The sequence below is a fragment of the Egretta garzetta genome, unplaced genomic scaffold, assembly GCF_000687185.1.
Source record: "Egretta garzetta isolate BGI_Z169 unplaced genomic scaffold, ASM68718v1 scaffold79, whole genome shotgun sequence".
Lineage (NCBI taxonomy): Eukaryota > Metazoa > Chordata > Aves > Pelecaniformes > Ardeidae > Egretta > Egretta garzetta.
Window position 1 is genome coordinate 2,862,423 of NW_009260791.1, and position 16,166 is coordinate 2,878,588.

The window sequence follows — 16,166 nt, forward strand, 5'->3', positions numbered from 1 at the left end:
AAATTCATCACGATGACAGGGGAGAGTGTTGGCAGAGATTTGAGCTATTTATTCTTTTAGGAAAATCCTATAAAGAATGACACGAGGAAGCCTCTATCTGCAGTCTTGTTCATCACACTGGTGAGGAGTCCGATAACAGATGTATGCAGTACCGTGATTTAGTGCCGGGAGCTGGCCCCTGATGTGTATTAATACAGCGGCAAAGCGGAACGAGCCCCTCTTCATCACTCATCTCTATAAAAGAGGTGGAATCCGAGATGGCCCGATGTTCGGCAGAGCAAGCCCATTTGTTCTGCTGACTGATGGAGCCAGCTCAGGCTGTGTCCTTCACCTCCATGGGGCACTCAGGTTGCAAAAAAGGAGATCACTGAAGCAGGACCTGGTCAACAAGTGAGACGAGAGCAGTTGGACTCAGCTAAGGAGCTATTTAAAGGTGAAGAAATCCAGCACTCTGTGTGCCTGCAGTGACAGGCATGGGCCTGCGTTCTGATTCACCTGTGTTTCATCTTTTGCAGAAGTAGAAGAAATACCACAAACACAAAAAGCCTCTGTAGTGAGAAAATGAGGCTGCCATGATTCCTTGGGTACAGGGGAACGCCAGTATAAGACATTTATGTAGGGGTGAGTAGATGCAAGGGAGAAAAATATATATCTCTCTCATCGATGTCTAACAAGCATAAGAGTTAATTCTACATCATTGCAGAGTAATCCTATGTATTTCTTTAGGCATTAGTAATACCACAGTCAGATCACCTTTGACAGAAATAATATCAGATTTCATAAGTTTAAGTTACATGCCCAGGTTGTGCTCCAGCTGCAACTGGGAGACTGCTGCGGGAAGTCAGCTAGGACACAGCTTCAGATATCCAATCATAAAAGCTTCTTTCCACAAATCAGTATTGTAGCAAACCCTGCCCATGGCTGTTAACTTGGCTGGGGATATTTCTAAACAGGTTACAAGGAAGAGATCTTTATAATTTCTGACCCTTAAAGACCTTGCAGCACTTTTCTCTTGATAATCAGCACCAGCATCCTGTCCAGATTTCAGCAACTACACTCTCTTTCCTTTTTTTTTTTTTGTAATACATACTCTAATTTGCTCTCCCTCATCCTTAAAAACAAAAAAACCCCACCCACAACCTCTCAAACCTCTGTGCTATTTTCCAGTGCTGAGTTCCACTCCAGATACAGATTCAGCTCTTCAAAAAGTGTTCACTATACAATTTGCCTAGTCAGGTAAGTACAACTTGCATAATATTTTGAAACATGTAGGCATAGAAATAGAAGCTCTCCCTATAGAATGTGACAGCAATGCTGTACAGAATATACTCCAAACAATAAATAAATCAACAGGTAACAGGGGACAGTGAGACACTAGCATTCATACCAATAAAACCTAATATCCCAGAAGCAAAATCCTGTGGCTACGAATATATGATTTTTCTAACCCTTTCACTACAGAAGTTTGAATATCCTAGCATGGAATACTCAAAAGACAGGAAAGAATATCCTAAATAAATGGTCAGCAACAGCTTGCACTTTTGCTGAGCAACAGATTATTAATTTAAATGGGTTTTTTCTCTTTTTTTAAATACAGAACCTTTCAGACAAGTCTGTAATCCAGATCTGTGGCCTGCAGAACTAGCACAACTTTCTTCCCTACTTCATTATTTTACTATCTATCCATCAGCCCAAGGAAGAAATCTAAACTTCATTCCTCCTAGTCATTATCAGTTCCTTTGGTGTTCCCCACTGTTTTCACATCACCATTTTCCCACCAGCTTACCCGCTGCCTTGTTACTGGATTACAAATATAGTTTTTTAATAAACTAGTTGGAAGAACATGAGTTGCCTGATAGCAGGCAAAATATTTCAAGAGGGTGTAGGGTGAGAGGCCAGAAAGAAGTCTCTAACCCCCTCTGTGTTCTGCAGATTAAAACTTTTCCAGATTCTGATGAGTAATCAGTCACTTTCCAGAAATATGCCACATGAAAATAAAATAAACCAACATTTTAATCACTACATCCCCAGAGCAGGAAAAAAAATGACTAGAGCAAGACAATTCCCAGTGAATAGGTAGTCTCACCCAGTGATGATACAAAAGTTGCCAGATTTCTGCTCCTGTGAAAGTGTCTAGAAACACCCTGAAAAAGGGTACCAGGGCCACCAGCTAGTGTCAGCCCAGCACTGAAGGAACACACTATGTATACTGATCACCTCCGTATTGCCACGTACTGCATAATTTAGGAACAGTGGAAATAAGACCTTACGAAGAAACAGGTTATTATCCACTGCACAGTGAAGCACTGTAAGTCATATTAACTCACCATAGCTGCATCATCAAAGATTTGTTTAGTAGGCAGCTTTTAATGCTATGCAAAACAACATTATGTTCTCTCTCACATGTTGCCTTTCTCACACATGTTTCATTAGTTTCAAATCAAGGTAATGCTATTTTTTATTATTGTGACTCTGGCACTTTCCCTAAGAGGGACACGACTTTAGAAATGCTGGCACACAGGTAAATCCAGGCTACCTGATGTTGGGCTGGACATGGAGGCTGCAGCTGGCTTTCGTTTCCTCTTGATGTCCCTCGAACATGGTGGTCCCAGGTGTACATTTGCTTGCCTATAGAGAAATTAAAACAAATTAAACTCTGTTCCAGCATCACCTTCCTGTAAGACTCTGGCCAATCAGCCTCCAATTCCCACCTTCCCGTCAGCTTCTTAACTAGCAGGCAGCACAAATCAAAAGCTTCTCAGGGAACTTTTGCTCACATTCTTCATTAATATACCATTATGCTCCATTTCTTTTTAGAGTTCATGCATATATACTGCTCAGATGAGCAATTATTTCTTAGCCTTTAAAGGATTTGGGTTTGTATTAACTTTAAAATAACTCTTTGTATAAGTAAAGATGTGACGAAACAGTGAACTGACATGTCCTACCATTGCTTCTATAAAGTATAACAAATATCTGCGAGATTACTCTGAAGAAATTGCATGATATTTGCTCCCTTATTCAGAAATTATTTTGCAACTTATTTAGTACTGTAGAGTCATCTTAGAATGTACCTATATTCCAAATGTCCATACATATTGTTTCCACTACAATAGTAAGTTCATAAAGTTAGGAATACAAAACTGTCTCATGCATTTTCAAAATGACAACTTCCCTATCAAAGTGCTGTGGAAACAGCTGAATCTGGCTTATGGTAATACAGATTTGCTACACCTGTAAACTGGCATAATCTGTCCCGGTCATACCAACTGTTAAGTCTGAAGCCTACTGATGACCACTTCTGTGAAACCATTTGCCAATTAAGAAGAAACCTGCATTATTGGGACTGACTTGAACTGAGGACTCCTCCAAGTTCCAGACATAGGAGGAAGAGAAGTTTAATTCAGAAAAGACAGTCTTGGCAGCAGACCAGAGAACTTTTCCAAACACAATCTATAATGAATACAAATGCATAATTTAGCTTTGCCTGAGATAACAGAGTTTCTTTGGCAAGTTCCTTGGTCACTCTCTGCATCAGATCTGACGTGCAAAATGCAGAACTACAGTGCAAACAAAATCCATTAAAGATTGTGAGGTGCTTACATGGTGTAAAGACTGGAACCATATAAATTTTGATGATTAAGTGATGAAAAGCTTCCGTGTCTTTAAAGCCTGTTATTTTGATTAAAAAAAAAAAAAAATCCTGAATGTCTAACAAGCATATTTATCAAGTACTGAAATCTTTTACAGGTAACAAAAGGAAAAGTTCATGGCTTCATATTTCCACGTCAATATCTATTTCAAAAAAAAAAAGCAGCATATTTCTAATATATACAATTTTAGATGCTCAATTTATGCAAAACCAAAGTGTGCTGTTGTAGCTATACAGAACAGTGTAAGTAGCACAAAAAAGTTCCTATACCAGCCAAGACTATAAACTGTTTGAATGCTGCTGGGTCTACATACTTACCTGTAACAAATGCACAACCACAACATAAGAAATATCTACCGTTCTGTCTTCTCAACTAAAATTCAAAAGTTCTACAAGAAGTCTACAAGATCTGTCATCTAAATCTGACATTAAGGAATAGTTTCAAAAATTTTTAAATTGTGCTAAGTTCCACTGACAGCAAATTTTTCAAATCTGCAAACGCATATTAGTATAACCAGTCACAGAAGTCTCCTGAAATCATGAACTAAAGGCTTTCAAAAATACCAGCGCACCTATAGACTGCATATTCAAATCTTTTGTCACCTCTAAGTGACTTCACACATGCTAAAGGCTGCTTCTGTACATGATTATGATAGTGGCTATATAGCATTTTACCACAGTTGTAGCATGTATTCTGAAACATGGAGGCACACATAGCCCAAAGAAAAGATAGTCTCAATCAAGTGGAACTTCAGTTTTTTATTTTGCATCAGTGACACAGTATTAGATTACTAACTAGATGACTATGTAATTATATATACTAATCCAACTCATTTTATCACATAATAGTAATAAGGTTACCATTTTAATTTGTGAACTTACACCAACATTGGCCAGCTGATCCTCGGTGGAGAATCACTATGGACTAGGAAAGAAGTATGCACTACCATTTCCAAGAGACTTTATGCAATTTTATGCAGTTCACAAATGTTACAGCTAGATTTCGAATAAGAGCTCCTGGCTCTTAGCACATGCTCAAACCACATCTAATAAGAGCTCCTGGCTCTCAGCACATGCTCAAACCACATCTAATAAGAGCTCCTGGATCTCAGCACATGCTCAAACCACATCTACCCTTACCTCATGATTACACAGGGAGTAAAAAAAAAAAACCACACCAAAAAAAACCAGATACAAGAATCTCAGAATCCCTTCTTGTAGTGAAAGTAAAGGCAAATCATACTCCAGCTGGAGACTAATAGCAAGGACACTGCAACTAGCAGCCCTGCCTCTAACACACAAAGGCTCAGAGGTCATAAATTGTCTCTGTAACATGTATTTCATTCAGGTTTATCCCCTATTGATCACCCAGACTTCAGTTAGTAAATCAGGAACCTATTGATTACTCACTGGCTCTGACTGACCTGGTGGTAAAAGTGTCAGTTTCAAGTGGATGGTGCACTTTACGGGCACCATAAATCTGCATACAGGGAATCTCCAGGTGGTAGGTACCTTGGGAGAGAGAGGAGCAGAAGAACGCACGCAGGGATGATTAAGACATGGACTTTCTGAGTATGTCTGAGGTATAATTTATGAAATATGCATTTTTTGGTAGATATCACACTTTTCAATCTAAATTTCTAATTACTAGCTGGCATACAGGTAAGAGAACAGAATTGGTGAATCTCAGTTTAACAGCAGACTCCTAGAAACACCACCACCAGGAACGTCAGATCATGGGTATGCGCAGCACACAACATTGCAGTGGACAGGCTGAACTATAAATTGTGAAAGTCTCACTGACAGGCTGCAGCCATGAATTAGTTTTTCTGCCAAAGTTGAATTTTAACAACTCTTCTGAACAGTTTAAAAATTATTCTGAAGTAGAATAGAACAGGGCTGAGAGGAAAGGCTGACAGAAAACGCACATTCATCCAGTGTCACAAGCCCCTTGGTGAAGAAGTCCGAGGCACAGAGCTTTGTGGGATGGAAGATCTGGGACTAAACTGAGAAACTAGAAAGATACTTACTCTGTCCTTACTGGATTTCAATCTCTTCTGCTAGGCTTCTATATTTTCTTTAATGTTGCACAAACAGTAATGAGAAAATAATTGCCTGATTACTTTTGGACTATGTCTGGTTGATCATAAGAAAAAAAACAAAGTCACAGTGCTCAGTCACAGTTGAATCTGCTAGGTGACCAAAGACTAATGTGAAAACCTAGTTTATAGTCTAGAGAGGACTGAAATTTTAACCTGGGAAGAGAAAAAGCAGAAGACACCTAGAGACACAAAGCAGGATCCAAAGTGCAGCTATACTGATGGCTACAATATATCCAACTCACATGGCAGCCTCTCACTACCAGGAGTTAGTGAATGAAAAATTACATATGTACAGAAAAAATGGTTTTATATGGAAAAAAGTCTATAGTGTCTTTCTGACAGTGATGGGGTTTTTTTTAATCACAAGCTAAAGGAATTATCCAGGAAATATGGATTTGTCTCTTGTTTTTAACCTAGTACTTAAGGTGCCTGATTCTGCATGCAGGTCATGCTGAAGAAAAAGCAGGCTTTGCTACATAGAAAGCCGAGATTCATTGCTGTCTCTAATGTGTCAGAAGTAATGCTTCCTTTCTTTTCTTTTCCACATGTTTATTCTATGACTCTCAAATTTTTTTTTTAAATGAACTGTAATTGCATACACCAGATTCCTATCTCACTCCTACAGTTCGAGGTGACCACGTGCTGGACTATAGGGTCACAGGAGCTTGCCACTATTTTACATCTGCCACAGTGTTTCAACAGAAAATTAGGATTGGCAGTACAATCTGGAGGGGACAATACAGAGCACAAGCACACACCAGCCCACAAAGAACCTTTGTTCTTTCAGGGGCATTAGGCCCCTGAAACCTTCACTATCTGTGAAGAAAAGTCTAGATAGTAAAGTGACGTCTGCTCTCAAAATTCAGGGTAAAAACCACCTCAATCTCACAAGGGAGGTCTCTGAGAAGTCCCTGCAGAGCTAACTGTGGCAGTCTGTGGCCTTCTTGGAGGCAAGAGGCACATCACACACTTGGGCATGTATGCCTCTCGCTGTAATCTCCCATCATCCAGCTTCTCTGCTGACAATCTTTATTCTAACGCTATCCTTGGAGGAAGCAAAGCGCATGGATTATGTAGCAAGAGGCAGCTATTAATCTACTGTCATACAAACAAGGGATGCTATTATCCTCATGTTAAAGTAGATGTTCAACAGAGACAGCTTTCTAACAAGGATACTGCTACTAAAACTCCACACAATCCAGCTGTTGCTGTTGTGATGCTATATTCCCAGCAAACAGGCTAAATAAAAGGCTCTCTCTCTAAGCCCTGAAGTGTTACCTGAGGCTGTTGATGGTGGCTTCACAAAATTAATCGTAAAAGTAGAGTTCTTCATCCTCTTTGACTACAGAGCCAACTGGGCACCAAAGTCTGATCTGCACATAACAGGTGTAAATCAATACAAGTTGCTCATCCAATCTGCACACAAAGCTCCCATGCATCCAAGTGGTTCTTACTATCACATCACACTGCAGATATTGCCTATGCATAGCAGAATCTCCCCTGCCCTGCAGAGCCTCATGGGAGAGTTTCTAGAGCTCATTTTCAGATTCCAAAAATCACTAACACGTCAGCTCACTTCTTCAGTCATCCAATTCTCACAGGTCTTCATGCAGAAGCAGTCTGTTCCCCTAGTAAGCATTCCAATAAGGTAGCAATTCCATTCCTAAAAGTTCGTGTGTGGCAAATGCAAGTGAACACATTTTCTTCTAGTTTTCCAGGTAAGCATTCTACACAGAGAGATGATGTGATCTCATGTATTGCATTCTCTATCTTCATACTGAATCACATGATACATAATCATGATAGGAAAGAGTCCCAATATTTGCCAGACCTGCTGAGTACACAGATTTGATAATGGCAACATGCTTTATAGGCACAGAAAGCAAGAGCAAGTAAACAAAAATCTGAAGCCAGGGGCATTTATTTTTCACTCCAGAGAATTACGATTCACCAAAATGGGAGCATTAGGCCTCAGACAACTGCATGTGACACTAGGTTGATAGCTGCTGTTCATTGCATGCTTGTCAGAAGAATTCAGTTATATCCTCAACTGCAATATTAGCCAGGCTTTAGCAAAGGAAGACATGAAAGCGCTCCAGTTAAATGGAAAAAGAGTTTTTGAAAAAAACAGGGAGAAAGATGCCATTTTTACATAAAGACAATTCCAGGAAGATGAAGATGTGCGGATTGGTTGCATGGAATGAACTGGATACTGTCCTGGTCAAGTGAGACAGCATGAAATTGTGAACATCCGTTCACTCCTTCAGCTGCCTCAGGAAAGACTTGACATAGTGGGCGATCCCTATACTTCCACATGCTTAGGTAAGAGGCAGAAATGTCAGGATCTCTGCACAAACACAGAAGAGAAAAAACAAGATTTACTTTGATGAGCATATTTCCAGAGCTGGAACTAGAATTAAGAGACATTCAAGCCTTTTCACTCTAACAGCACCACCAAATCCAGGGTGTGGAACAACTGGCAGTTTACTAGGAGATGATCACACACCCCTTTAGATCTCTATCCTGTGTTCCAGGACAGATGAGACACTTGCTTCTAAACCCAATTAAACTCTAGGTTTACAGGTAATATTAACTGAAAGTACGTGCAACGTGATTTTCTTTGATTCACCTGTACCATCTCTAACATAATCCTTCAAATCTTCAAAACCTTCAACATCTACTTGCCATCTGAGGTCCACTTTTCCTGTGACCTCCAGTGGGAACATTTAATTGAGTTTTTCACCCATAACCCTATTTTCAAGGCTAGGCAAACAATAAATGGCATTAGGGACAATTTATCTTCTACCTTCCTCTCTTATTCTACCTGCTATTCAAACTCAAATTGACGGGAACATTGGCTCTAGGCTCTTCTGAAACTCTTACCCTGCCTCAAGGGAATAACATTCCACCAAACAACAATATGTAACATCTTCCCACTGACAGAACCATTGAATAACCAAAAATCTAATGAGATATTCTGCTTGAGCCTGTACAAAATCCTCTTAAGTAGAAGGTCAAGAAGAAAATTCTGTTCAGACCACTCCTTTCTCCCAGAAAGGCAAATGGGCAGAGGGGAAAGAGGAGAAGGATCACTTGGGCTGTCCATGCAAGTCTCTACTTGCTTGCTTTTAACAGCCTGCATCGTCAAGCTGAAACCTTAACAGACAAGACATGATTAGCAAACGCTTTGTGCTCTTAAAGGAGAGTAATTATAGGCATGTGAAAAAAGGAAGAGATCCCCGAGGTACTCTTCCTTGCATGCCTCCCGAGAGGCAGCAGGGCCATTAAAAATTCCATGATGAAGAGGAAAAACAGCCTGGGAACAGCCAGGAGGCAATACAGCAAATTAATACACCAGTCGTCCCTCGGGAGGGCTGCAAGAAAGCAGGAAACTCTCCTCGCTTCACAAAATAAAATTATACCACTAATGATAACAGTCACCACACACACAAAACTGCTTCTAATGATGGGTGTGAAATTCCCAGTGCTGTGCATACACTTTGAATGAAATCTCTTCTCATCACAGACATAAAGCAAGAAAGGTAATCTTGGTAGTGTACAATTTATACAGCCTTTCAAATAGGACTTCCCAAGGAACCCTCCACATAGAACCTCCTCCTTGACACTGAAAAGCCTTTCTTGAACACCCCCAAGTGTGCTCAGTATTCTGGCCTTCAGCTCTGCTTAAACGAAGCACTGGGTTACCAGCCTTCCAGATAAACTGCACCAAAATCTACCACTGAGACAAAGAAAACACTTCCATGGGAGAGAAGAGACTCCACCTGGTAACTATACTCCACTGGATACACCTGTGATAGCAGAAACTAAATAGAGAGTGGTTATTTTGCATTGCACAGTGGGCATCAGGGTGAAGAAATTGGATGCCCACAACATCAAGACAGTTTCTCCTCTAACACATTGTATAGCATTCTCAGGGGATTAGCTTCCCCCACACATACACCATTCTGACAAATTTCCGAGTAGAGTTTCTCCAGGATGAGGTGCAAGCTGTTAGGAGCTTACTAAAGCACAAACTACTGGAATCGACTCCATCCGTGGCAAAAGAGGAAAATGTTAACTGGGGCAACAGCTGAAGAGCACTTAGAAAGATCACCTGAACCTCATGTAAAAAAATTGACAGCTAATAGGGTTAGCTCTTGAAGCACCTAAAGAACAGCTATTGTCAAGAAAACGTTTCTGTGAAAGAACAGTTTCTTTCCGTGCCCTTGGCAGCATCTTTGCATAAAGCAAGCACCTTACACTGAAGAGTTCAATCCTTGCTACGTATACGGAACCACAAAACACATTCATTCTTTCCACATTTCTTTCTCCTATAAAGATTCTTGAGCACATTTCACACTAAAATAGGAACTACTTTCTCAAACTACAGGCACTTAAAAACACAGCTGCCTCTGGGATGGGACAACTTCCCTGCCAACATTCAGTAACAATTCATCAGGGATTATACCTGTCAGGACATCAGCCACCTGTTCATTAGATGAAGGAACCAAGCATATATTCATTGGTTAACTAGACTACATATTCAGCAAAACCAAGCAAACACAATCCCTCCAGTTTTAGAAATCCCTTGCCATAACCAGTAGCTTTGGAAAGGGCCTTCACTGATCATCACAAAGGTAGAGACCTTGCCCTGTTTGAATTTGTGAGCAGGATTTGTCTAGCTCTCCTTTCTGGAAGCCAAACTTCTGTAGAGCACCAAGTAAAACACTCAAGGCACAAGAAAGTTTATCCTAGCTGTAAGTGAAGAGAGCAATCAATCTTCTTGCTTCACAGGCACAAAACATCCCCAGATTGGGGCAAAAGCATAGAAAGGAACCAATTTGTTGATGCGCAATCTTCTGAATTCTTTTTGTTCTCATCCAGTTGAATGTTCAAGTGTTGATTTCTTCCTCCCTCCCCCTTTCCAGCTTTAACATGCTAGCTACAGCAGCATGAGGTCATGGTGCGACATCACAAAATTCCCTGCAGAAGCCAGTGGGAGGAGAGGCTTTCCTGGGTGCGTGCCAAGCTTTCGTTCAGACACATACAACCTCAGTACATTTTTCATGCTCTATTTGCTAATTAACAAGGGAAAGAAAACCATGAAGCTGAAAGTCCAGAAGTTTCTTTCAGATTTGGTCCTTCATACAAGCACATAAGTAGAATTGTGTCCCAAGCAAGGCTTTGTCTCCTTGCATGGGAAAGAGCTCAAGGGCACCTTACCTTTAGAGAGTCACCTCCAAGGCCGACACTTGAATTTAATTTAGGATTAGTCAGCAGAAGGTGCCTGAATAGCATATTAACCCCAACTATACAGACTCAAATATACCTCAACGTTTGGCCAGAGCAGATCTAAATTTCAGCCAGAGCAACAGAGAGAGAGATCAAGCCATTAGAGGTCACCTCAGGTGAGTTTTGAATCTGTTCAGAGGGTCTATTTTAGGCACCCAGGATACCAAAATGCCTCAGCGTGTCACCCACACGAGCTTGTCAGCACTTTCTCTCTCATCTTGTTCTGATTTTAATAGTGGGCAACAATACTATGTCCATTTGTACCTATACAACAGACTTGCAGCAACTCACTGCACAATCCAGAACAGATCACATTTATTTCTAAAAGCACAGTATGTTCTGCCTGTCTGTCATACACCGTTTCATACATTCTAAGTGCTTAGGGTGTTGAGATTCTCAGATAATCTGCATCGGTACATTTTATGCTCAGTTTGAACACAGCCCTCCTAGGGAAAAGCGTGTTAACTTCCAGGTCCATAAGTATTGTTCAGACCACATAGTACTACTGAAGATACCCACAGGAGGGAAGTGAGACAACCCCAACAGAGCAGAGCAATAGAGTTACCTGGCAGTGCAGTGTGCTGGTGAGCATCTTCGGTGGGAAGCATCAGCAAGCACATCCAGAGAGTACAGAGGAGATAATGGATTGAACTGGAAAGTCAAGAGATTTTATTTAAGCAAAGCATTAAAAGAAATAGTCTCCAGATACAGCTGCTCAGATCTATTCCCTATAGTTGTTCATACAGTATAAGGAGACCTTTCTGACACACCAAGGGGTGCGACTAGATAAGAACCGACTAACCTCAGACAAAAGGCTAGCACGGGGTGCAACAGCAAATCTCATAACCATCTTCTCACAGCCTTATAAGCACACTTCTCTTCCAACTTGCATTATTACAAATGCTGGTTGACTAAAAGCATACTCAAAGAGCCCTACTGGTGCATGCCATGAGCAAAAAGTCTGCCTCCCTTTTGGACAGCCTCTTGTCTACCTTCACATCGTAAAGAGAAAAGTCACCCTTATAAATGGTGCAAGTACAGAATTTCCCATGGAGCAGTTCCAATATTCCCTATAGGCATATGTATCACTGAAACAGATCTCTAGAAGACTCAGGTCCACCATGTTCAGTTCACAGTGAGCTCCCAATTCATTCCACAGCAGGCAAGCTGGTCCTCCCACTCCCAACCCACCTCACAAGCTTTCTTTACAAACTGCTTAAAACTAACTTCTGAAACACTGCACGGTCAGGCTAATCTTAGATCCTCTGTTAAACATACACTAGACAAATCCTGAAGGCAAACCTGCGCAAGACAGCTTGTTGCAGAAGATGCCGCTCTTAAGATTTTTATTTTTTTTTATAGGTCACAACAGGAATGTAATAATCTAGTCAATCAATACATGGAGCAAACTTTGCTCAACGTGCAAATAGAAGGTTTAGACTGGTAGTTTCTCTGGGATACTTGCATTACGCTTCCATTCAGCATCTCCTCTTTATTTATAATTCACACCACAAGCAGGAAATTCATTTCCATCTGCTCTGCAAAGTGCAACATCAATCTCCAGAATGCTTTTCTTGTATTATTAGGATTACTGATGCATTTTTAAATAAGGACAAATTAATAATCCACGGACTTGTCATAAAAGCTATCTGCAACTCTAGAACTCACTACTAGGACCTTGCCTTCAACCTTTCTGAGAAAGAAGAGGCACTATGCACCACAAAGCTGCTACTATAAGGGAGCTCCTCCTTAAGTTGGACTGTTAAATTTACTGTCAGTGAAGTAACACTGCAGCTGCACAGTAGGGGACACTCACCAGTAACCCTCTGTAGCTGATTCAAGTTCATTTAAGAAAAACAAAAGTAATTTATTCTGGTCATTTTAAAGCTTATATAATTATCATTCTTATCTTTAGCAATATATAAAAGTGGTATGTGAAATGTTCTCATTAACAATTGCACAAAGGCCTGAAAATTATGTCTTGCCATATGTTTTACCCTTCAGGTGACTAAAAATACAGAGTTCAGTCCTACTGCTCACCAACCAAAAACCAACTCACAAAGGAATAGAAGGGAGTGTGCATGGCTAGGAACAATGTTATAATACAGCTGCTCAAATGGAAGATCCTTTTTGCTTTCTGCTATCAAGAACCGAAGCTCTTATATCTTAAGTAAAAAAAGCTTCCTAACACTGAAGCTATGAAAGACTTACTGAAGAATATAAAAGTGCATACACAAGAGTTTCAGTTAAAAGAATGCCTGTTTCTCTTGCATATCACTTCTTACGTTCTCCTGGTACACTTGTTATTTAACGACAATCAGCTCACCATTTTTTTCCCTTCTCTGTTGATGAAACTATCAGGTAGAAGCCCGAGCCAAACAAGACAAAACAAAGCATTTGGAAAGAGAAAAATGTTCCAATTCTTATGGAATTTTGAGAGGCGAAAGTTTCTCCTGCCAAGAGGCATTTTCCCTCCCACTCATTGTCAAGAGAGGAAGGCCTACACTAACCTGAAACAGGTGGATAAACAAAAGGAGTTCCTGAGCTATTCAGTTTAAACAGACAATATAATGCCAGAGACATGGGTTGTGTTCAAAGCCCAGAAGACATCAGTTACCAAAATGAGAAGGGACAGGCTGCCTTACCTCATGTGCACAGGCCACAGTGTGTGGGAAATCAGAAGCCGGCACTTTGTTCTTTCTAGAGAGAAGGAAACCAAGAAAATAAAAAAGGTAGAACAGAGTCAGCTTACCTGGTTGCGATCTCTCTTCCCCATGGATGGTAACCAAAAACTGGAAGGAGGCAGAGTCGGAAGGACAGGTTGGAGCAATGCCAAGGAAGGAGCGAACATGGGGGGGGGGGGGGAGAGGGGGGGGGGGGGGGAAAAGGAGGGTTGCGGGTAACAAGAGAAGGGGAAAGGAAGAACAAAAATGGAGGGAGAAGAAGAAAGATTAAACATCAGCAGGACTCGTATTAAAACCAGTGAATTTCAGATCCAAGGAAGAAAATTGGATACCAACAGCTAGTGATGGCTGGACCCACTGCACTACAGTCAAGAGGTGCCACCCTTATCTATCCATTGCCCAACAAGAATAGCATTAGAGGGATGCCAAAGGATATGCACCATGACTATTTCCGGTGCTGACTACAATTTAAATACACTAATTGGGGAAGGAGACAGAACACCAAAGAAAGAGAAAGCAATTTTGCAGCTGCCTTGTCAGCAACATTTCTGCAGTCTGGGTATGCACCCATAGTGTGACTCGACACAGAAGCTTCTTAAATAACTAACATACAGGGCTCAGTCATCTTATACTGTGCAGAAGATGTGCAGTTATTGCAATGGCACATTATAAGGGAGGGGGAAAGAAAAAGCTGACTGTCACCAAAAGGGCATTTGAGCAGTGTCCACCCACTAGGGTAGCCTTATAAACAAAAGGGAAGTCAGCAATTGCAAATAAGAAAACAGAAAAGCCATCAGTAGAGGACTGTCTCCCATTCTACAGGTCCCTGCATGCTTAAGTTACCACCCGGCTCTTCATTCTCTTCAGTCCCAGGAGGGAAGAGGACCCTATAGTTCTTCCTCCCCTCCCAAAGTTCTACACAACAGCTGTTAAGGGCCTTACTCTTTCTGGCGCGGATCACTAACAATATGACCTAGCCTCTCGGTGCCCAGAGTGCTCATGGAGGTCTCCTGAAACACAAAGACAGGTAAAAGGTTGCAGACTCTCACACAGTGAGCAGATACAATAGTTTCCTGCTGCCAATAAGAACAGATCTTACTCCCCTGGGCCACATCCTTTCCTTCCCAGCCCACTCTCAGCTAAACATACTCACCCTCTCCTTTTAGAACCTCGACTGAGCTGATTTAACTAATTAGAAAGGCAGAAAATCATTCAGTTTTATTTGTGAGGCTTGTTTTTATTATTTTAGTGATGGTATTTGTTTGCACAGGGGTGCACCAAGGACTGGACCAGTATAAAGTATGCAGCACAAGGACGCAGTTAAGAACAGGGGAAATGGCTGATAAGTGCTTATTTCCAAGTTGCTGGGGTCAGCTGGGACAGGAACAGGCTGAGAGTCAGGACATCACACTGTCCCACTAACAATGGGGATTCACCAAGCACAGGTGAATGAAACGAGTACAAATGAAGCTTTTGCCCTTCCTGAAAGCAGCAATTCAGCAGCAGGACCTCTAGCAGCTAAAGAAAAGGTAGATCCTATGAGAAAGGAATTGCTCTGGGAGCATGTTTCTCCCTGCAAGACACTGCCTTGTGCATGTGCTTGATGCTGGCATACACGTACGCATAGAGCCTGAAGCACCAGCGGTTCATATCTGCATAGCAACTACCTCCGAGAAAGAAATATACTTTACAGTAAGAGTCTGAAGATGAGGGTAAAAGCCTTTCACAGGTAAGATTCTTCACAATTTGTACCAGGTACATAGGCAAAACACACTCAAAGTTTGGGGGAGTTGTAGCAGCAGGGGTAAAAGATGGGCTATTTGTTACAGCAGGAAAATTATTAACTTAAAGTGCCGTAATGTTTAAATTTACGGTTTATTACTGTGTAAATTACAAGCCGTACTTTTGGTAATTAGCAGCTCGCTAGCGGGGAGCTCTGAATGAAACTCATTATTTATGATTACAATTTAGAGAGATGGGAAAGGGGGAGCAGTGACCTCCGCTGCAAATGACAAAGATCCCTTTAAGGTGATGAAGATGAATTAAACAAGTAAATATTATCCTTCTCATTTGGATCATTAGAGGTGCTGCCAACAGGCCCAGCCACTTGCAGGTGGCCTGAGGAACCCTACCCAAAGCCAGTCTCTTGTCAGCTGAGGATTCATATTTTAAAAGCTGGTTACAACCAAGCAAGGTGAGTGGAAGAAAGAAGGGGCAAACAAGGATCTTTCAAGTGTGACTGAACAGAAGGAAGACATCACACTCCTCTATACTCCAGGCCTCTCTAACACACCTTGTTAACAGACCCTCTAAAGCCAGTCAGCTCAGTATATACACCAATATTTTCAAAAGCACAGAGCACATCCCCATAACAGCAAAGCCAAATGCAGCCAACACCTTCCTCATCAGAAACATCTTTTACAACAGACAGCAGCA

At 41.2% G+C, this 16,166-nt stretch overlaps 1 protein-coding gene across 11 annotated transcripts in view; it reads right to left on the bottom strand.

Annotated features, from left to right (window-relative positions):
* GPATCH2L (G-patch domain containing 2 like) overlaps positions 1-16,166 on the bottom strand; it is a 35,588-nt gene that overhangs the window by 7,556 nt on the left and 11,866 nt on the right. The window contains exons 6-10 of one of the 11 annotated variants that reach the window (XM_035901979.1): positions 14,673-14,740; positions 13,692-13,746; positions 11,612-11,697; positions 2,537-2,628; positions 111-379 (exon numbers count right to left, since the gene is read on the bottom strand). In XM_035901979.1, coding sequence (XP_035757872.1) covers positions 345-379; positions 2,537-2,628; positions 11,612-11,697; positions 13,692-13,746; positions 14,673-14,740 — 336 coding nt within the window. In that variant the 3' untranslated portion in view covers positions 111-344. Of the gene's footprint in view, positions 1-109; positions 380-2,536; positions 2,629-5,076; positions 5,165-7,032; positions 7,128-11,611; positions 11,698-13,691; positions 13,747-13,798; positions 13,839-14,672; positions 14,741-16,166 lie in introns of those variants that run through there. The other 10 variants (XM_035901983.1, XR_004842990.1, XM_009646662.2 and 7 more) reach the window with 10 other exon arrangements.